Source organism: Pezoporus wallicus, unplaced genomic scaffold (genome assembly GCF_028554395.1).
Source record: "Pezoporus wallicus isolate ANWC-B61680 ecotype Strahan unplaced genomic scaffold, APGP_CSIRO_Pwel_v1 contig_4816, whole genome shotgun sequence".
NCBI classification, from domain to species: Eukaryota; Metazoa; Chordata; class Aves; order Psittaciformes; family Psittacidae; genus Pezoporus; species Pezoporus wallicus.
In genome coordinates, this window is record NW_026640990.1 from 868,744 (window position 1) to 891,687 (window position 22,944).

Sequence of the window (22,944 nt, forward strand, 5' to 3'; positions counted from 1 at the left end):
TGCAGTCCAAATTTAATTACAATGCTTTTTAAAACTAATGAGGTGCGAACTTTGTAACAGAAATGTGTGAAGACACTCACCTCACTGTCAGCACAGTTCAGTATTACTGTAATGAAGCAACTGTCTGAAATGTTTGAGAAGAGGCTGAATAAACCAAGACCCCCAAATTCTCACACCTGTAGAAAATATTGACACTGCTTCACTTCTGGCTTATCCCAGCCTATCACTGCTCAAATTCCTGCATGGAAGGAGCTGTATCTTCCATGGTAAAGTAATATTCTGTTTAACGGCATTCTTTTCTTGACAGGCTTTGAGAAAAACATCAGTACTGTATCCCCAAATTCCCTTTGCGCTGCACTGTTTCATAATACCTAATCTAAAATACAAACATGATGCTTAATGAGTACGTTTGTCACATAAGTAGCAGGAACAGATGAAGTCCAGAAGTTCCCTGTAATCTGCTGGGAGAGATAGCTCAAGTGCTGGAGTCAGCACAGCCAGAAAACCTTCAAAATATTTTTCTTCAACTCTAATTTGCAAAACTGCAATGGCAAAGTTTACTCTAAGGAGAAACTGTGCTAACCACAGATTTATTTATTTTCTGCTGATCAACACAGCTATGTGAACAACTGACAGCGACATCTTTTTCTGCAGGAAGATGCCAGAGCTACGGAGTTAAAGCGAAAGCTTCAAAGTTGACACTGACCATATTTATTAATGCAATAATGAGCTTCTTGTGGTTCATGCAGCTTTCCAGGATTGCACTGGGCTAAACAAGTTTTTTATTGTCCCCTTTCAGGTGGCTGGCAAGGCATAGCGCATGGCTGAAAATACATCACATGGTATCTCCTGGAAGATGACTGCACTGCTCATAATCCTCGCTTTCATGGCAAGACAACAAAATCCCATGAGAAACCATTTATCTCTCAGAACAGACAGACTTTATTGTTTGAAAATGTCTGTTGTTTCTCTCGCAAGACTTGAGGGGGGAGAGCTTAGACTAGCCTCTTTGGGAGTCAGGCAGTCAGATCAGCTTTCTCCCTTGGGCGCAGCTGCCAGAGACCATCATCCCGTATGTACTGGCTGCAGTCGCTTACGGGATATTTCACACCTGGGAACTAGGGAGCCTAGCTTCTGCCCAGCAGACAGACTTGGAGGCCTGCCATGCCAACTTTACACATCCCTCTGGGATACTTATGTCCCTTTGCAATGGTATTTTCTGATACTACAAAATTTCTAATTACACAATAACCCTTTAATATCAAACTGTACTTGATTCTGCCTAGAAAATGATGAATTTCCTGCAAGTGCAAAACACACTGTAGGTTGAAAAATGACCCATTCAAATCGTGGGGAATTTTTGTATCAGTGTAAATTTCCCTGTTTATATTATTTTTTATTTCTGAGAAATTTTTCACCTATTTTCACAAAACAGTATCTCTGTATTTTTTCTTTTTTGGTATTTTTCTTTCTTTGGAAACATCACCGGTTTTTTTACATACCACTTGCAAAAATGTTTATTGTTTTCCAAACAGTTCTTATTGGTGCATATCAGTCCTGAAAAATCACAAGTGCTTCAGATCCGTCAGGAATCATTATGTTAATCCTTCATAGAACTACAGAATAGCTGAAGTCGACTAGGACCTCTGCAGATTATCTAGGCCAATCCCCCTGCACAAGCGGGTTGCTCAGGACGGTGTATGGCTTTTGAAAAAAATTCTTATGTTTAAACAAAATGTCTTCTATTTCAGTTTATGTCTCTTGCCTCTTGTCCTGTCACTGGAAATCACTGAGGAAGAGTCTGGCTCCTACTCCTTTACTCCATGCCATCAGGTATTTATACACATTTGTAAACCCCCCAAGACCTCTTTTCTCTGGATTGAACAGTCCTACTTCTCTCAGACTGTCCTCATGTAAAAGATGTTACCAGTCACTTTGATCACCTCCGTATCCCTTTGCTGGACTCTCTCCAGTCTGCCTGTATCTTTCTTGTACAGAGAAGCCCAACATCGGACACAGTATTCCAGGTGTGGCCTCACCAGCGCTGAGCAGAGCGAAAGGATAGCCTCCTCTGACTTGCTGGCCATGTTCTAACACAGCCCATGATACTGCTGCCTGCCTCTGCCACAAGGGCACGCTGGAGGTTCAACATGCGTCTGCCTTTTCTGCCAGTCTACTTTCACGCTGGTTGGGGCCCCAGTCTATGCTGGTGGATGGGCTGCTCCTCCCCAGGTGCAAGACTTTGAACTCCCTGTTGTTGAACTGCATAAAATTCCTCTTTGCCCAATTCTCAGGCCAACTGATGTCCCTCCCGGTGGAAGCACATCACCCACCCCTCCCAATTTTCTATAATCTGCTGCAAAACTAAGGGCATGCACTCTCCTGTCATCCAGGTCATTAACAAACATGCTAAACAGCACTGGCCTCAGATCCAGTGCATTTGAACACAATTCCATGTAGGAATAGTGCATTGAAGTTAAGAAGCAAATTTTTATGTGTGTATTTGGCAGCCATCTCACCAATGAGCCTGTCACGCTGTTATCCATGTTTCTGTCACCATGAGCATAAACTACTGCAAAAGCATAGCCAGCTGCTTTGAAGCTCTGCAGCAATACCAGGTGGCACAGTGATTGAAGCTATTGCCTTCCCATCTGAGAGAAATAGCCATGTTACACTGGTGCCTGCAGATAGAATCCAACCCTCTGGCTTTAACTGAAAAACTCTTAGATGGTTTGGGACTTGTTTACACAAGAGGCCACTGCTTTCCCACTCATTCACCGATTCGCGAGCTACAGCAGTTACACATGTTGGCCATCCAGCAGAAAAGGAGTATCTTGTAGGCATTGTAGGCAAGTTTCTGTGAAAAAGCTTCAACAGCCGAATTTGCTGCAGTGTGGGCCCTGTGTGGATTTGGGTTGCTTCTGGCAGAACTATCTACTTAAGTAACAATTTGGGGCAGAGATGGATTCAGGATCTTATCTGAGAAGTCCCAGGCAATGTTTTTTTTTACATGATTACATGATGTAGTAAAAGAGAGAAGTTTGATTTCTTGCATAAACTATGGCTATTAATAACTGAATTATAAATATTATTGTAATGAACCCTTTAGTACCTAACAGTTACAGAGTGTTACAAACTCTGAAATAAACACTACAAGTCTCAATAAACAACATATTTGTGGCCTGAAATTGGCATTTCTTCTTCCATGTAGGAGACCTCAGGGCAACAGACTTCAAAGTTTTGGGTTTTTCATTCACTCCACAGAAAAGCAAATAACCTTTAGAGTAAGTAAGAATCAGACCCTGAATCCCACTGGATTTGGCCTCATTTGATGGAATTTCCACCTTTCTCTCATCCATTCTTCTGCTTTATTCTTCTCAAATTCTCCTTCAAGATCCTATGTGCTGGTACACTTTCAGACCTCTTCCACATCTAATCTCTCTTCATTTTGCAAACTAGCAGTTCACCATATTTTTCTTATAAATTAAAGCATGCTCCAAGATACACAAAGGCTAATCTCACAATCTCAAAATTGTATCTGAAACTCTCACCTATTTCTGTACCTAATTCTATATTCAACAACTTTTTGTTGTTGTATTTGATTCTGCTCAAAGCTTTCACAGCCTGTTTTTTTTGGCTGTGAGGAACCATGTTCATATATAGCATTCAAGGTGAAAGAAACTACAGAGCCACAGCTAAAGTGGGGCTGGAAAGGGCCTCCCAGAACAAACACAGAGCTGTCAAAAGAGTTTCTTTCTGAAGAATACTCTGTTTCTCAATCATGCTTGACTGGTAGCTCAAACTAGGGTTAGAATTAGCACTAGTATCAAGAGAACAAGGAAGACTAATATGCAGCTGGGATAGGGCTAGAAAAGGGCTGAGAAAAGAGAAGAAGGATTGCCAAAAGTTCTTCTGGTAACGTTGAGGATATAGCCTCAGCCACCTCGTGAGCATTTTAGCCTAGCCTAGGCTTAGGGCTGGTGGAAAGGGAGTTGAGCTGCCAAAGGATACAAAGGGCTGTAAAAGAATATTCCTCTGAGGAATGGGTAGTCCAGGGTGCTGCTGCTCTAGAGTTTACGGTTAAGCTTGGGAAAAAAAATCACCATTTGGAGTGAGGCTGGAGAGAATCTGCCAGTAAAGAGTTAAGTTTACCCAAGGGGGGGGGAAGCTTAGCCCTCTGAGGGTTGAAGGAAGCTGCAAGGTTCAGCAAAGGGCAAGACTGTAAGGTAAGGGCTGGAAAAAAACATTTCTGTAATGGATGTACGCAGTACTGTATTTTGCGCTTATCTGGCATGTGGGCACCTATCTTAAGTTATGCAATATATCCACATGGAAGAAACATGTAACTCCAAGGATAAGTTAATATAGGGGAGATTTATCCCCAAATTTCAGCAGTAGCTTAAGGTGGGCCAGAATGCTGAAGGTCTGCAGCCTGTGTTTCCCTGCCTTCGCCCTGCTTGGGGGCCACTGCAGAGGAGCCACTGTCCCTGCGGCACACCTGGGTGCACTCGCTGCCAAACCTCTCCTCCCTGCCATTTTACAGCCTGCGTCAGCACACCGAGCAGCTGACAAAATGGAGGAGGGGAAAGCGCATAGCACAAGATGGATTGTTATAGTCCTCAGAAGTAAGTTAACTTTGGAGGAGGCCTCGCTCGGGTATTTCCACACAGCTCATGCCACCTGCTGGCAAGCAGAAGCCGCTGCCAGGCAGCCGCAGCCCAGAGGCACGCAGGCCTTGCGGCACAGGCCTGTCGAGCCCCCCTGCCCCGGCCTGCTACGCAGCCAAGCCCGACCCCTCGGGGCCATCTGGACACCACCCTCTCTACATTCATTAGTATCTCCGGGGAGCTGGGACCTCCAGACCACCCGTCAGCTGCACAGGCCAGGCCAGCCTGCTGCACCCCGCCCCTCGGGAGGGGGAGTGCCGCACTGCGCCTACCCTAGCCTCGCCTCCCCTCCCCTCCCCTCTCCTCTCCTCTCCTCTCTTCTCTTCGCTGCCGGAGCGAACCCGCCGGCCAGCGACCGACGGAGCCCCGCTCAAAATGGGGTCTCCACGGTGAAACGGCTGCCAGTCAGAGCTGTTCGCCCTTTGCCTCCCGGAGCGCTTGACTGACGGTCTGCAGCAAGCGCGGTTGTGTCAGGCACACACAGCCTGCGGGGCTTCCAGAAACTTCCCTGCCCTCTGCAAAGATGGCTTCTGCGCTAGGCCCGCCGGCCGCACGCGTCACTTCACCCGGCCTCCCCCAGCCAATGGTGCTTGCCTCCTCCGGAGTCACGTGGGGTGAGTGAGCCAGTCGCCGGGAGAGCTTGGCGCAGCCTGGCGTCACTTCCGTTCTCCGGGAGGCGTTGTTGCGGAGCTGTGTGTTCGGTGTCGGGGAAGTGTCGGTCGGGGTGAGAGGGTGAGAAGCGGTCACGTAGGTGAGCAGGGGCGGCGGCGGGGGGGCAGCGGCATGGGGCTCCTTGGGGTGCAGGAGCGGAGCTGCCAGCGGAGGGAACAGGGCCCTGCCGAGAGCCACTGAGGGCCCGCGGCCTGGGCCTGGGCCTAGGCCTAGGCCTAGGCGTGAGGCTGGACGGGTCCCTGTCCCTTTAGTGGAGTCACGCCGCGCTTGCTAGGCGGGAGTGGGTTTCCTTATACTTTGGTGCAGCAGTAGTTTTGCTGGTTTTCCTTACTGCTGTGTTTGCTAGTTAATATGCTGGAATGTGGATGGTGTTTTGTTTTCCTTTTAATTCTGGTGTCGTTCGTCCTTGTTCTTAATTTAATGCTTGAAGTTGTCTTGCATCAGTTACCAGTTTCAAAAAACTATCATCATCACGGAGTTGTCACTGTAAATTCCTGCAAACGCAGTAATCCCCGTGGAAGAGTGGGTTTAGTGGCATAAACTGGATGAGTCTCTGAAACTAATTTCACTTAAAAAAGGAGGATTTCGTAACTGAGTTTAGAAGTGAAGTAATATTTTCTAGCAGCAGGGTAATTTCACCACTTTATCTTGTTTGTCGTTAATGCTAGCTCTCCACTGCTGTGGATGCTCGTTTCTCATGCAGCTTTAAAGTTGCCTTCATTTAGAATACTCTTTATATTTAGGACTGTACATGCAAGCTACAAACAGTTGTGTGAAGGAAAACATATTGGTTGTTGGGGCATCTTGTGAGAGGTGTATAGTCATAATTAAAGTATTTGTACCTACAACAGCTTGGGGACTTTGTGTAATATATGCACTATTTGTGGAAGTAAGCTAGCAGTTTTAATACTGCTGCAGTCTGGAGTCCACTTGCCCAAGAGTGATGTCACCGTTTTCTGGTCACAACTTCACAAGTTGCCCTGGATTTGTGTTCTGGGCTGTGACCTTGACTCAGTACTGTTTCTGTAAAGCTAATTAGCTCTTCAAAGGATAGCTTAATACCTGTCTAAAACTTGTTCTAGCTTATCTATTGTGCTGTTTGCTTATTTGGGTTTATACTTCGCTGAAATTCAAATAGATTCGGATTACTTTTATGAATAGTTTCTGGAGGACAGAGCACTCATGAAGTGTTATGTCTCAAAGTTAGTTGGTAAAGTAACTCATAACTACATGAAGGGTTTTGATGTAATTTATATGCATGACAAATGGTATGTTCTCCTGTTTTCAGGCCAGTTGTGAGAGAAGTCTCTGGAAATGGAAGACAAATAGCGATAGAATTGAACTGTGTATTTAAGAAGGTTCTAGCTTTTATTACATAACTCTAGTCATAATACCATTTCTATTACAGTCTATAGAGTAGTTGAGAGCAAGTAGTAAGTGTACCTTGTTTTCTGAAAACCATGTAACTAAATAGTAAAGCATGTTTTTCTTATGCCTTTGCAGGAACACAGTGTATTAAATTACCTAAGCAACCATGCTGGCTGCAAGGCTAGTATGCCTGAGGGCATTATCATGCCAGACTATCCGCCCCACCATTACTCAGACTTCCCCAGCTTTGAGGAACTCCAGTATAAAAGCATACAGGCTCTGGCAGCCTAACCAGGTAAGGCAGTTCTCTTTCTGATGATTCTGACTGCTGATACCTTAAAGGGTTGAGTGTTTTGCCAAAAGAATTGCTTTACATGGAGTACCTGTTTTGAATGATCATGAGCCTTGTGTTTCTTTGAGGTACACACTCTGATTTACAGAATAACGTTACTCAGTCAAAAACCAGGGTTTTAAGAACAATTGAACTAGTAACTTCTATTTCAATTAAGATTTGCCCATGGAAATTGGAAAAGAAGAATTTAAATGAGGTAATTTAACAACGGACAAGTCTTGTTATGTAAGACCCTTGAGCAAGATCAGCAGAAAGTCTTGTCTGACTTCTTGTCATAGCTCCCTGCTTCCAAGTAAGACTCTTGAACATAATATTAAATATATATACCTTGAGTATAATATTAAAGTAGAAGCTTTCTTTTCAAGGACTTTAGTGTGTTTAAAGCTATAGTCCAGGTTACAGCAACTTCTGAATTACGGCAGGACTATCGTTGGCCTAACCAACAATTTTGAAAACTGGACTGTCGTCATCCTAAGACACTGTTTATTCCTCATTTAGGGAAGATATTTCAGACATGCTTTCTGCTCAGGTGACAACTATTGAAATGCTAGATTTTTATAGATGCAAAACACAACAAAACTGAAATGCTGTGATAAACTTCCTGATTTTTATTGTTCTAATGGCTTTTAGATTTCAGGTTTTAGTGTTAAAACAAACTCACAGTTTTGAGTGAGCTCAGGTGCATGTATAGTAATTTAGAAATTCCTGGGACAGTGGTAAGGAAACTTCAAATGTTGTTCCTGAACTGAAATATGAGTTTATTGTTTGTTGCTCTTGCAGATTGCTAAGACTTTGAGCAGCATGTTTTGTTTATTTGAAGCTTGTCAGCCTTAAAAATCGTTTATAAGCCTTCATTCAGCGTGTGTTCTCTAAATCAAGGCTAGAGTTCAAAGCAGAATTTGTGATGGCTTTCCAAATTTAGTGTCTGTAAAGTGTAAGTATTGTGCAAGAAGAGTGTTTATGTAGAGTGTTTTCGCACAGAAAGTAACATAATTTTTTAATGTAAATAGTATGTTTTTATATTTACAAAAATAAATAAAAATCCTTGTGACCTTGTGGGACCAAAGTAAAAGAAATGCAGACTGGAAATCAGCTTCTGAAATTCTCTGCATTGGTGCTGTACTACTAGAATGTGTGAATGTTACTCACAACAGTTCCTAAACTTTAATGTGCAGTTGTTTTCCTTGAGCAAAATTACTTCATGTGTTTAGGAGGTAAGTAGGAATAATTAAGAGACTATTTTAAATGCAGCATGTAAATTGATAATAAGTATCTTCTATCTTGTTTAATTTAGTCTTTTTTTTATGTTATCTCTGAATCTAACAGTGTTACGCCACGAGAGTAAGAACAGGTGTAAGGCGTGGAAAAATTGGCCAGGAAATTAAAGAAGCAGCATTTGAGCCATCTGCGGAAACTGCACTTAAAGGTAAGGTAGCTGTGCTTTAAATACTGAGAATCTTAGAAGCTTAATTTAAAATTTCCTTGAAGGAATCAAGTTTCCTTTGAATGGTTAAGGAAACTGAGAATATTGTTTCATGTGTAAGTTTGCTTAGGAATCTCTGTCAAACAGCTGGAGACAGTTTCTCTGCTTGTCTTTCTTTGTAGAGTTTAAAACTACAAATGTGTCACAATATAGAGAAATTCCATGTTTCCTCTTTAAGCTGCTGTTGAGAACTGTTCAGTCAAAATGGTTGCCTCTTAATGGAGATTTGGTTGTGGGTATTAAAAAGTATGCAGGCTTGCTTTGTTATATCTACTTTGTACAATGTTTAAAGGAAGGATTTCTGTACAGCATGTAGAGTTTGTAAAAAAGTTTCTGGTGTTACGTGGGCATTGTCTTACAGTGCTTGTTAGTACAGCTAGTGTGTAAGGGATTTTTTTAGGTAGCAGTATCTGACAGAACAGGCTTGTAAATATCCTATAATAGCACTGAGTTGACAAACTATATCTAGATTGGCTAGTGTCTTGATTATAACACATTAGGAAAATGCCTAGACTTGGGGTTACACAACTGAAAGTCTTCAGTCTCAGCAGCTCTTCTACTATAACAGTATTTTATGATTGGTATTTGTGTTAGTAGCAGTAATCTGATACCTAGCACTCAGGCAGTATGCCTAAAAGTCAGACAGCAGAAACTGATGGTAAATCATGTGGTGTTGTTCATGAGCTTTGGAAATCCTTTTATAAACTTATTTGGATCCAATGGCTGCCAAAGAGCCCTGGATGGAGCAAGTATTTAAGGGCAGATGAATGAGAGGAACGAATGCAACATGTAATTTTTCTCCTGTTTTATAGTGAGTTGGATAGTGAAATGGTATACTAAATCAGCTGACAGGTGAACTCTTCTGCTGGAGAGCCTGTTAACTGGTTTTATGTTGGAATTGCTGTCACTAATGAAGGTCGGTAAACCTGGCATGTTGCTAGTTGGTCTCTTATTTCTTACACTATTTTATGAAGTTACATTGTGTTGATAGGATGAATCTAGTTTTTCACGTATAGCTCATTGAGACCTGGTAACTTAAGTGGAACTTTAAGAAGGAAGTCTAACATGGATCAACTATTGCTGATACAACAAAACTCGTGAGGATGTTACTATTCGAGAAAAAGCATTCATAACAGTGTGGATATTTTTTCTTCTTCATACAGCTGATCGCCTGGGGAAATTTATTATTGCTGGAGGGGCTGCTGTTGGCCTGGGGGCCCTTGCTTACTATGGAATGGGCATGTCCAGTGAGATTGGAGCTATTGAAAAAGCTGCGTAAGTAAGATTCACTTTTAAGTGAATCTCCCTCCTCATTGTATGTCTCTTCTTTTGCTGATAACACCCAGCGTACACATAGCTTACGGGTTTTTTTAAGCTCTGAACAGAAAACCCTCACTGCTTTCTGTACAGGATTTTAAAGAATGTAACTGAAAGCAAAATTTAAATTATCCAGGTTTAAGCAGATATTGACTTAAGCGACTTGTTTTGCTAAATTTGAAATTTATTTGTGCAGAGTATATAAATGTGCCTTATGAGGTGTGCCCCTGATAATTTATGAAGTGTAGTCTTTTGTAAAACTTGTTACGACCACTTTGCCTGGTGTTCCTGTGAGACTGTTCATTAAACTTCAATACCGCATGTTGGAAAGAGAGTCTCCTTGGAACACGCTACTTATCTTGGCATAACCTATGCTCTAATAAATACGTTTTACTTAAAACTTTGGCATCTGAGAAACTTTTCATTGATACATATGTCTGTGTTTGGCTTTTTTCTCCAAAAGCTTTGAAGTAATGAGTCAAAAAAGTGAAATGGGAGAAAATGCGTGCATTATGTTTAAGTTTGGTGTTAGCAGGGAAAGCTTCCTGTCCATAGTGTGACCAAATCATACTGCAAGAACTCATTCATAATGTCTAAGTCTGTTGCTATTGTTAGAGCTCTCAAAATGACATTCATGCCTGTGATGTCAGATAATCATGTGGACTGTGACTCAGCAGTCTGTGAGCTGCTTAGCAAGCTGCTTAGCGCTCAGTTCGCATTCTGTAGGCATTTTCCTTAAACCAGTTTGTTATACATACACCATTCTCTGTTTTTCCATAGTTAAAACGTATTTGTTATTCTGTTTCCTCTGTATGCTTTCTTCTTAGAATTGAACTGCAATTATCATTATTTGCAAGTTGCACTGTTTGTAGAGAGTTCTGTTACATTAGACCAGCAAGATTTAAAAGTTCAACTCCTGTTACAAGATGAACTCACGGCAGAAGTTGTTAGATCACACCACTTTTATGAAACCTTATTTGTATCAATAGCTATGAATATATTTAACGGCTTGATTATGTTTCCAGTTAGTCTTTATTCTGATATTGGTAATCATACAGCTGTGCATGACTTAGAAGTTATATGCTTATTTTTCAGTATTTGGCCACAGTATGTGAAAGACAGAATTCAAACTACTTACATGTACTTTGCGGGAAGCATTGGCTTGACAGCACTGTCTGCTGTAGCAGTAAGCAGATCTCCAGCTCTCATGAGTCTTATGACAAAAGGCTCCTGGCTGGTAAGCTTATGTTATAAAAAAAAAAACATTTACTGGGAAATGACCCTAAATGTGATGGTTGATGCAAAAGAATACTAAATGTGGATTACTTGGTGAAAAGTATGTCAAAACTTCACTTACATTGATCTCCTTATCCATTAAGATTATGTAAGTATGCTAATGATATTCTGTGGTTTAAGATTTGATGATTCTAACTACATGCTGGTGTGCACCTTCTGTACTACTTTGTAGTTTGTTAGAGACAAATTATGTAAGAAAAAAGTCCATGCTGTGCTATCCTTACCACCTATATGCAAGAAGAATCTGTTGTAAATAGTCATCTGAGGCTAATGAAGCTGTTTCTGTCACTTTCTAAAATGGAAACCGATGTCCCTGTGCATTCCTGTTCCTCCCTGTGCTTTTTTGTATAGCTCTTTGAGATCTCTCTCCTGTTTGCCAAGACTGAAATGATGCTAGTAGGCAAATCATTGAAGAGTGCTGCTAACAAAATGTGACTGCTTAGTACATACTCTGTGTGTTGAGTGCAGTGATAATAGTTAAATGCCAACATTTACATAATTTATGGAGATTAATTTAATAATGCATCCTTGTTGATAAATCAAAAGTGTACGTTTTTGACCTATGTGCTAGCTGCTGGATAATTCTGCTTGGAACCAGGGGAGGCATTGGGGTTTAAAAATCATTGGTGGCAAAAGTGTGTGAACTGAGTACTAGCTTTGTGTAGAGAAATGTACAAGACAAAAACTAAGGCTAACATTTCAGGTACTGTAATGAGGATTAGAGTAAGGGGCATAACTGTATGTTTTCTTGCTCTTACAATACACAATTAAGAGATTGTTGCCATTTTACCACTAAACTTGGGCTCCTAGAAGCCTAAATAAAATGGGAACTTACTGCAAACTAGGATGAAGAAACCTTTTACTGTGACCTTACAAGAGAAAAATTGACAAACACCCCAGTTATGAATTAGGTTGCTCTTTTCAGATTTACGCTACTGACTTCAGGAAGTGAGAACAGAGACTATGTCCTAATGATAACTTGAGCTCTGTAATGCTTTTTTTACAGGCAATAGGTGCAACTTTTGCAGCTATGATCGGTGCTGGAATGTTGGTCAGGTCCATATCCTATGAAAATAGTCCAGCTGCTAAACATTTGGCTTGGATGATGCATTCAGGTATATGATTTTAATTTTCATTGTAGAGATGTCTGTGCTTCAGTGTGACCAGATTCTTAATTTAAGGGAACTTTGACTTTAAGGCAGATTTCTCTATACTGCTGTGGGAGAGTTAGGGTTTTTTTCAGAGACTTGAATGTCAGGAAGATTCCTTAAGTGCCCATATTTTTTCATAATCTTCTAAAAGTCATGCTCAAGTTAAAATTGAGATATGTGTATGCCACATTGGATAGAATTAGTTGATCTCATAGCTGCTTTGGGTTTGTGATTGCTTTCTGGGACCATAGCTTCTATAAGCACTATACTTCCTGTTCTCCAGCTCTGCAGGGTAAGAAAGTATTTGAAAACTTGGACTAGAAAAACAATTTTTTTTTAGTATTAAACTGCTTTAATACATGTGCCCATCAGGTATGCAAGATGTGACTACAGATCGTTTTCTCACTAATGATGACTACTTCAAATAACAGTGGCTATTACTTTTCAAAACTGTTTTTCCAGAAATAATTCATGGTTCATGAAAAACACATGTATGTTAAGCACTGGAGTTGTATTTTCCTCTCTAGAGCTAACATTTTGACAAAGTTGTGTTTATTTTGGTGATTGCTAAGTTAAAACCTAATGTGATATTAGTAGACTAGATAAGAGGTTTCATACATGATTCTAGCAAAGTGTGTTTGTCTTTTGTCATGTAAGTGGATTAGTTTGAGCCATGTTACCTGGCTGTAAAACAAAATTTTTTGGCACGTGGTGTTTTTACCAGATCTGTTCCGAATATAATGGGTGGTGTTTTGTTTTCCTTTGCTAGGTGTCATGGGTGCAGTGGTGGCTCCTCTAGCCTTCTTGGGTGGTCCCTTGCTCATCAGAGCTGCCTGGTACACTGCTGGAATTGTTGGAGGGCTCTCCACTGTCGCCATGTGTGCTCCAAGTGAAAAATTCCTGAACATGGGAGGACCCCTGGGAATAGGCCTAGGCTTTGTTCTTGCCTCTTCAATTGGTAAAATACTGTTTTAATACTATCAGATAAAGTAGGTTATAAAATTAAACTGCTAGGATGCAACTCCTGTTTAATTGCAGACTGATCTGTCCGATTAAGTTTTGCTGTAAATAGCCCTTGCAGGCCTACCTAGCACAGCAGAAAATACTCTGTTAAATGTGTTCTTGACAGTAAATGTGAAGTTACAGTTCTGGCACGTTAATCTGAAAAATGGCCAGTAGTGGTGGCTTGTATTTTTAGTTACTGCCAGTTGGGTAGGGAAGACAGTAAATGTGACCTTAGTTCTTGGTCTATTTGTTCTTCTCCCTTGTTTCTAGGCATAGTTGTAGTCCTAGGGTCAGAAGCACTTTCACATGAAATACCTGTAATTCCCTAGGTGTTCAGAATTACTAGATCAGGGTGTATATGTGACATCTTCAGCTTGTGTATTAAAGCTCTTGCTATCAAAAAAGCACCACAAATTGAGAATTGAATACTCACTGAAAAAAGTGTGCTACAGTAAGCACCATTTGACCCAGCTCAGAGTAGCAGATACGTATAGTAGCAGTCTTTAATACTGTTGTACATTGTGCATTCCTTTCCAGGGTCCATGTTCTTGCCTCCCACTTCTGCTTTTGGTGCCGGCTTGTATTCGGTAGCTGTTTATGGTGGATTAGTACTCTTTGGCATGTTCCTGCTCTATGATACGCAGCATGTTATTAAGCGTGCAGAAACTATTCCATATTATGGAGTAACAAAATACGACCCAATCAATGCGTAAGTATTACGTGTTAATGCAGCTGATCTCAATGACTGTGTAAGCATTTGCTTCAGGCTATATCAAACTACGCTTTTAAACTATGCCAGACCTTTTATTTACTGTTCAGAAGTGTATTGCTATTAAGTGTGAAGGATCACAGGCTTTAAAGATGTGGTGTGAAAATAGCTAGTGCAGTTAAAATTGAAAGCATCTGCCTGAAATGAGAGAAACGGGTGAATGTGGTGTCACATGCCTTCAGCAGTACTTCCAAAAAGAAGTTTTATTTTCTAAAGCATTGCTTGGAGAATTTATAGCTGTTTTCTACAAATATCTGTCAGTATCATCTGAGACAAAAAATGCTAACTCTTTCATAGTCATTTAATATTCGCTAGCCTTTGTCACTAAATAAAAATCTTCAACAGTGTGACAGATAGGGAAAGATGGATTAATTGATTCTCAGTACATATAACTTCTCTGTAAATGTTGTCTGTCTTATCTTGAGTTGTTTATCTCCTTGATTCTGGTTTTCTATAATTAAAATAGAATAATACTGACCTTCTTCAAAATTCTTGGAGCTAAACAGATCAAAGTACAGCATAAAAGCAGAGAGCTCCTGTACGAGAACAGCATACTACCTGTTAAGGCAGAGATAGTAGAACAAAAATACAGGGTTTTTTTGACATACCAAGCACTGGAGACAATCATAGTTGGGTTTTGTTAGAGATGCTTCGTGAAGGCTTTTAAAAATTAAGTGTAATGGTGCGAAATACAAATAATATTATTTGTATCTGCTCAACAGTAATTCACTTTGATTTCCTGTTTTCTAGGTGTATGGGTATCTACACAGATACACTGAACATCTTCATTCGGGTGGCCACCATGCTTGCAGGTGGTGGAGGTAGCAGGAGGAAGTAAACCCAGACTGTGTGTCTGACAGCCTACCTTAATGCACATACTAAATAAAAAATTATGGTTACAAGAAGTTTTGCTGCAAGTCAGGAATATAAAGCATTTCATCATATTGTTTCAGTGCAGTGTGATTCAGGCTTACTAGTTTTTCTTCAAACATTTTCCAGCTCATTGTTAAAATAGTGTGAACTGCTTCTAATTGTACATTATTTTGAGAAAGTAAATTATTTTTAATATATGAGTAAAATTGTCTGCTTTTTAATGGGTTTGACAGCAATTCAGCTTTTTTTTCTTTTTTTTTTTTTTTTACCTGTTACTGCATAGTAAAGGCCATCATTTCTAAACAGTATCTCTTACACAAGTAGGGACACAAGCTACTTTATGAAATGCTGTTGAGATAATGGCATTTTTTTCAGTGAAGATTGCATAAATGATATTTCAGTGACACCTTATGAACAAATTATGGCACTAAATGCAGTAATGACTTCTGCCTGGGCAGATATTCAGCAAGGTTTAAGCAGCTGTCAGAAACGCATTGGATTTGACCAGTGAGGTGACCAAAAAGTGTAAATGAGGCAAGATGGGGAAACCATGCGGCATTTGTCCCATGGGAACTTCAGTCTTTTTCTGGAGTGCAAATGAGAACTCGGTGCTTTAATGTTGAGTGGGTATAATAGCTATGTTTTTTTGATACTAGATTTACCAAATTACTGAATAGCAATAGGCATGTATCTGTCTTCCAGTGACTAAATCTCAGTATTGTGGATGAAGCTCTGTCTCTTACTGCTTACCTTTGACAAGCTTGTACAGTTGGCACAGAAAGAGGGAATTGAGAATAGACTGCTATAAGCCCAAGTATCGTAAATTTACCGTACTGTTGTGTGCCTGTAACTTTACCCCCAGTTGGTATGTTTAGCTTGGTTTAAAAGGAATGTTCCCTATCAGTGAAATTGATTTAATATTAAGAAACAAATACTTACCAAACTCAGTTCTTTTATGTTGGAATAAAAGGTGAGTTCTGGGGCACAAGAAAGTTTAGAGGTAACGTCAACAACTCTGACTTTGAATTTCTGGTAGATATGCTGTGCTTATGTATTGACTATGAACAATAAAATTCTAGTCTCACAAGCTGACAACTCTCACTGTCCCTGTGTTAATAGAAATTTTAGTGCCTCTGCGCTAATAACTTGAAGAGTATTACAGATACTTTTTTTTTGCTACAGTTTCATTTATAAGAGAGTATGTATTCCTCTGTTCAAGAAATAACAAATTATATCCAGTTTCACTGGTTAGAATCTTTTTGGGGATGTTTCCCAGATGGAAGATGCTGATCTACACTTGGTTCAAGTGGTTCTGTTAGTGCAACCTGTTGGCTACTGACTGCAGCAGCCCTGCTTTCATGTCTGTCATATACCATAGTATTTTTAGACTTGTCAAGCATAAGAAGGAAGCTGGATTGTGAAGAACCTTGTTGCAAATCCTTTGTGCCCAAAGATGATATGGCACAACCTAGTTCCTGGCACTGTTAACAGCTGAAGAAGAATGCTTAGTACTTGAAGAAATCTCTGATCATGCAAAGTGTAAGTAGCCTATTTAGAGGGGTATATCTTTTTAAGCAGTTTTATATGCTTGATCAATTTATTCATACTGTTGCTGTAGGTGAAGAGAACAGTGTGCTTGTCCTCAAATTCTGAAATGTACAGAATGCTGTCTTACAATGAAATCATAAAATTTGTACCTGTAATAAAAAAAGCTGTCAAAACACCTTTTGGATAGACTCTGTGGACAAGGTTTTAGAGGTTGACTGAGCCAAGAGAGGGATTCTGGACTGTTTGAAACAGTAAGGTGGAAAACACAGCACCCTACCTAGGGAAAATTTCTGCAATGATAGCGAGATCACCAGGAAGATCCAGTAACCTTTTAAAAAAAAAAGAAACAGGCCAAATAGTGCTTGAGGAAGCATGAGCACTCTTCTGTGCTCAGTCTTCAGAGGAGATGCAGCTTGACTCATGGTGAGATGATACCTGTAGGAAACACTCAGTGCCTCCCAGTGTGGGTGTCCAAAAGGAAAAACAAGATCAAGAGTTGTTCCTTTACATTTGAAGTCCTAAGTGAAAAATAAAGATTTATCTCAATTAAGACAGCTTTGCTTTGGGGGCAGTTGCAAATCTAAATTGTGATAGTTTGACAGGCACAAAACCAGGTGCCTGCTATTTCAGGGAAAGCATCTGTCTGGCAGTTGGTGCTGGCTTACTGGCAGGCTGCTTTTGGAACGGAAACTGAAAACCTGGAAACTTTCTAGAACTAAAAAGTTGTTTAGATTTATCAGTTGAACGTACCAGGGTGATGTTACTGGAGGCAATCTATTTTGGATTGGGTTTGTTCAGTTTTTTTACCCTCAATTGAAAGGTCTAATTGTAATACTTGTGTCGGGGTTCGTTAAGTGTATCTTGCTCAGCAGCTTTCAGAGCAAATACAGCTGAGGAAGAACTTTTTTTGTCTCCTCATAAACACTGAATACTTTCAGAAGGAAATTAGATGCTTTATATCCTTAAGTTTCAGATCTGTAAAAGCTGATCAGCACTGTGGTTAGACCATCTAATTAATGCCCTGTTTCATGTGCTGTAAACTAAGAAGGGAAAATAGTTATTATAAGAAGGGTATAAACGTGGAAATGAAAAACCAGCTGAGGAATAAAGCATTTTTAATTATTTTTTTTGTCTTGAATAATGAATATTACCAGAAGAAGGAAAAGCCTTTAACAAATAAGGTCAAAGAATATCAAAAATAATGAAACAGATGCGTGTCAAGGTTGTGGTTGGACACAGGAGGTTCAATGGAAACAGTGATGCTAACGTGTGACTAGAGTCTGTCAGCTGGAACTGTGAGGCATTTGCATGATGGTCTTCCTTAAGGCACTGATTTTATGAAAGGAGCAGCAACTGCTGTATTGTGTCTTTCAGTTGAAAAAAAGGCTGTAGCTGTTGCCGGGGCGAGTTGGGGGCTGGAAGGGAAATTGAGTGCAGAAGTACATATTTCTGAATAATCCTGGGAAATAAGGGATGTATCCTTAGATTCATGTTACTGATACGTCAAAAATGACAAAGGATGTGTCTGAAAATCTTGGAGGGGGGGGAACCTAGTTTGAGTTCTTATAAAATTAAGGCATGCTCCAGAGTGTCGCATTGCACTGGCCAAAAAGAAGCTAAATAAACTCTTAAAATTGCATCTTCATAGAGTCATTGCTCTTGGGGGTGATATCCCAATATATTATTCATTAATATTTTATTAAAAGCTCATGCCATTCTAAGAAGAATTGATATTTTGTGTGAAAGAATTTGTTCTAACCAGGCTGAAGCAACTGTTTCATAACATAAGGAAATATAAGGAAAATGCATTTTTATGGGATAAACAGAAAATAAAAACATAAGAAAAATAAAATTTTGAGTAAATGGTCTTGTTTAATTTAGGGATAAATGAAACTAACATTTGAGCCATGAGAATGTAGGGAGCATTAACCATGTTCAGGATACAAAGTTAATTTAATTCAATCTGGACTAATGGTCAACCAGCCTAGTTGTCTGGGAGTATGTGCTGGCCTCCGTTATCAAAGGGAAAGTATATGTAGCATATACTGCATAAACTGCAGACTGTAGTTGTATTCACTCCTAGAGACAGTAATGAGCATGTGGGATAGAGTAACTATCAAAGACGACAATGAAGAGCAAGACCTAGCAGTTTATATGAGTTGATAATCACTTAGGAGACTGTCCTCAAGCAGCGTTTAAAACATCTTTGATAGTTTTTTCAGCAGGTGCCCTGCAAATGAAGCCCCTGCAGAGCTGCCAGCCAGCATGCCTGTGAGTTCTGTGTGTGGTGGTTGTGGTCTCTAAGCTCTGTGTTGACTTGCCTCTTCACAGGTCATTCTTCTGGATAGCCTTGCTCTGTTAAGGTGGAGCTTGTAGCTGTATTTGTTTTATTTGGTTTTAACCTCCCTCCTGCAGGCACTGTGGTGAAAATGGAATAACAGATACATCCCATTTCCCCCTGCTTTGTTAGGTGATTTCTGTTCTCTCCAGCCTTGGAAGACTAGAGATATGATGAGGGCTGTTTTACGTGGTAGCTGTAGACTTCTGAAGAGAGAGCATACCAAAACGAGGCAAAGCTTCAGTCCAGAAGTGTTGACACTGGATGCAGTGCGAAGTGCTCTGTGGGGGGAAACATTTTCTTCTTGTGGCAGTCCAGTCCTCTAGTTCAAGCAAGATGCGATTAAGGAAACTGTTCTTGACAGCTAATCTGCCAGAGCTCACACCTTCATGACAGGGTGATGAGAGGAACTGTGTAACCTTGTTACGGAAGCAGAGCTATTCCCTCTGCATGTCACTTCTTCCCCCCAAAGGAGATTAAAACACAGATGCCTGAACAGGGAGGATTATCTTTCCTGCTGTTTACCGTGGCTCTGAAAGATTTGTCCTTTCAGCTGCTGCTTGAGAAAGCACTTTTTCTTTGCTTTTCCTTCTTTCAGAAAGGTGATAGAAGAATACATGACATTATGGGTCTTTTGTACAAAATAACTAGTCTGGCTGTCCAATGCTTAGTTCCAGAAAACTTACTATGAGGAAATGAAGTTGTGCAATGATAAATGTCTGGGAAGGCATCTTGCTTCTTTTTCCTGAGTAGATAAGGCATTTAATGAAGCTGGCAAGCCTCCAAAGCAGAAAATACTGTGCAGCTGTCAGCCTTTGGGGCTTTCTGGAAAGGTTTTGTAATTGATCTGCATATTGATCTCTTTCTTAAAAACAGATAAATCCTCTCACTACTGATCTGACAGGAGGTGCTAGCAGGGATAGCAGAGGGAGGTTGTCCTTCTGGGTGGGTATAAATGCCTTTTTTGGCCGCTGTGGCCTCTTCCTTATTCTTCTGTACGTTGTAGACATGCTGATCATTGCACACAAGCGAAGTTCGTAATATGGAGTCCAGAATGTGAACTAACACATCTACACTTCTATAGCAGTATGTTTCAACATTTTCCTGCCAGCTCCAACAGAGGCGCATTTGTCTGAAGAGAATATTCCATCATTTGATTTAGTGTCAGCTACTTGTGTAAGCTTGCATGAGCTAAAATCCCATGATCCAGTTCACTGGGCAAAATTTCAATGCAGCGAGCACAGTCTGTCCCCCAAAGCATTTATGATCACCGCAGTTGTATTTATGTGACTAGGAAGGAGTGGAAGAAAAAACCTGTACTTCATCAACAGTGGTTTTACTTGTAGCTAGAAACTGATGGGACAGGAGAACGCTAATGAAGCTTTTATTAAGAGCCCGAGTTTTGTCTGAATTTGTCTCAAGAGACATAAATGAAAAGAGAGTGAGATTTTTGCATTTCAGTTCAGATTGTATTCTCATTTCCTTGGGGACAAATGTAATTTGCAAAAGTCTGTAATTTTGTTTCCTTACATTGTCTTTGGCGGGGGGAGGAATCTTATCATTTACTCTTGCTCTTACGCATTCTTCAGAAATCCTGAAAGGATGTATTGCTTTCAGAAATTTGTGTCATCATTTACTTATTTATTTATTTATTTATATGTATATTTATTTATTTATTTTTAAAGATGGCAATGGATAAGGATGTATTGTACTGCTTCAGAGGAAAAAGTGAGCTTCATCTCTCAATGGACCATCTCTGCCATTGAGATTAAGGTGAATTGATAGTGATGGTAACATCTGTAACATCCTGCGTCCAGTCTGGGTGGTCATGCTATTCCGCTAAATGAAACTGTGGCAATTAAAAAACAGATTTCCAGTAATTCTTTTTGGTGTTAGGACCACTATGAAGAAGTGGAATACGAGCTTCAGAGCAGCCCTGTGGAGCAGGACCTGGGGGCGTTCGTTGATAAGAAAATGAACATGGGCCAGCAGTGTGTGCTTGCAGCCCAGAAAGCCAACTGTATCCTGGGCTGCATCAAAAGGAGCGTGACCAGCAGGTCGAAGGAGGTGATCCTGCCCCTCTACTCTGTTCTTGTGAGACCTCGCCTGGAGTATTGTGTGCAGTTCTGGTGTCCTCAGCATAAAAAGGACATGGAACTTTTGGAACAAGTGCAGAGAAGGGCCACGAGGACGATCAGGGGACTGGAGCACCTCCCGTATGAAGACAGGCTGAGGAAGTTGGGGCTGTTCAGCCTGGAGAAGAGAAGGCTGCATGGAGACCTCATAGCAGCCTTCCAGTACCTGAAGGGAGCCTATAGGGATGCTGGGGAGGGACTCTTCATTAGAGACTGTAGTGATAGGACAAGGGGTAACGGGTTAAAACTTAAACAGGGGAAGTTTAGATTGGATATAAAAAGGAAATTCTTTCCTGTTAGGGTGGTGAGGCACTGGAATAGGTTGCCTAGGGAGGTTGTGAATGCTCCATCCCTGGCAGTGTTCAAGATCAGGTTGGACGAGGCCTTGGGTGATATGGTTTAGTGTGACGTGTCCCTGCCCACGGCAGGGGGTTGGAACTAGATGATCTTAAGGTCCTTTCCAGCCCTAACTATTCTATGATTCTATGATTCATACAAAAAAAAAAAGCAAACCCAAAACACCAGAACAAGTAAAAAACCCCAACAGAAAAAAAAAACAAAACAATGCTGTCGGTTTAATCTTAGCTACTGTGTACAAGTTAGTAAAAAGAAATGCCTTCTGTTAGTGCTGAAGATTTGTTCAGAGTCATTAATGATGATGTCTGTAAGAGCTGAACAAACTGTGTCAGAATAGAGCAAAGGAATTAAGAATGATAGCATGTATTTCTGAACCTATTCCCATTCATCACTGGCAAAGGAGAGGTGGTTAGATCTAAAATTAGTTAGTCTGAGACATTTTGCATATGTGTGAATGAGACCTTTGTGTTTCTAGATTGTCAGTTCTCTGTTAGACTTGTGTTCAGAGGCTATTCTTGCATGGTTAAGTGGGGTGAATTCCGGGTTAATGAGTTGTGCCAGCAGCTTACTTGCTTTTGTAGCAGCTGGCTTTCCAGTGCCAGATTACAGGTCTGAACAGCCATCTCCATTGAGGGCTGCCACAGATTGGTGTACTCTGCTTCCTGTGTTGTAAGAGCCTGTCTCCAGAAAGGTCACAGACATGGCTGAATGCTGTAATAAAAATCCAGTCCATACTTAAATACTGCATAGAAGAGTTATTTAAATGGATTTTTCTTTTTCTCAAAATGCGTCCATTTCAAAATTTGAGGTAAGCTTATGGCAACTATTTATAAATTCTAAGTTAGCTATAAAATGAAGATATTTATCAAAGAAAATATAAGCTGCCTTACCATTAATTTTCAAATATTGGAGAGTTTAAAAAAATTGTCCTGCTCTTTAATGTCAGCAGAAATAGGGAGAAATCATCTTTGTCTTTTGGAGAGCAATTCAAGCTGTATAAAGACACCAGGCACACAAGTGTTATTGTTTTATAGGTGTACTACTGGAGGTTTCACAAAGGCCAGTACATTCTACCTCATTGCATCCAGCAGTGTTAGAGGTGAGGCAAGTCAGATGAAAATTGCAAATCTACAGTTACATTGAATATTTCCATAAGGTGAGATCTAAATTTCATTTGTATTCTATTGAGGAAACTGAAAATACGTGAATGAGTCAGGTCTGCTTGTACCAGCTGACTGGTAAAGTCTGTAAAGAACTCTTTCTCAGGAAAATAACCTATTTGTATGGTTGTGATAAAAAGTTGAAGTAAATTATTAAACATGCAGCCATTTAGATCATAGTTTAAAGTGCAATTACTTGAAACATTGTAGAAATCCTTAGCAACATTAGCTGTAGTCAATATTTAGGGTCAGATTTTAATTTAATTGCAGGATAAACATATGCCCTGCCTTTAATGTTCTTTGACACATTTAAAAATATAAGGAATTTTTATAAAAGATATTCTTAGCCAAATTCTGTTTATGTATCACTGAGTCATGCCTGGACCTGCAAAAAATCCCATGGAGCTTTATGCCATAATTCAGTGTGCCGGTTGTCCTTTTTATTTACATGTA

The 22,944-nt window shown here is 40.3% G+C and overlaps 1 protein-coding gene across 3 annotated transcripts; it reads left to right on the forward strand.

Moving 5' to 3' along the window:
- The first annotated feature begins 5,313 nt into the window (after positions 1 to 5,313).
- On the forward strand, positions 5,314 to 15,486 carry GHITM (growth hormone inducible transmembrane protein). Of its 3 annotated transcripts, none has more exons than XM_057421555.1 (9): positions 5,314 to 5,391; positions 6,843 to 7,002; positions 8,386 to 8,485; positions 9,706 to 9,817; positions 10,955 to 11,096; positions 12,162 to 12,270; positions 13,076 to 13,264; positions 13,849 to 14,020; positions 14,831 to 15,486. In XM_057421555.1, the coding sequence occupies exons 2-9, from the start codon at positions 6,874 to 6,876 to the stop codon at positions 14,916 to 14,918; spliced, it is 1,041 nt and encodes a 346-aa protein (XP_057277538.1). In that variant the 5' UTR covers positions 5,314 to 5,391; positions 6,843 to 6,873; the 3' UTR covers positions 14,919 to 15,486. The 3 variants fall into 3 exon arrangements, with proteins under 3 accessions (XP_057277538.1, XP_057277536.1, XP_057277537.1); XM_057421553.1 differs by having other exon boundaries at positions 5,328 to 5,414; XM_057421554.1 differs by having other exon boundaries at positions 5,329 to 5,418.
- Positions 15,487 to 22,944: the final 7,458 nt, after the last annotated feature.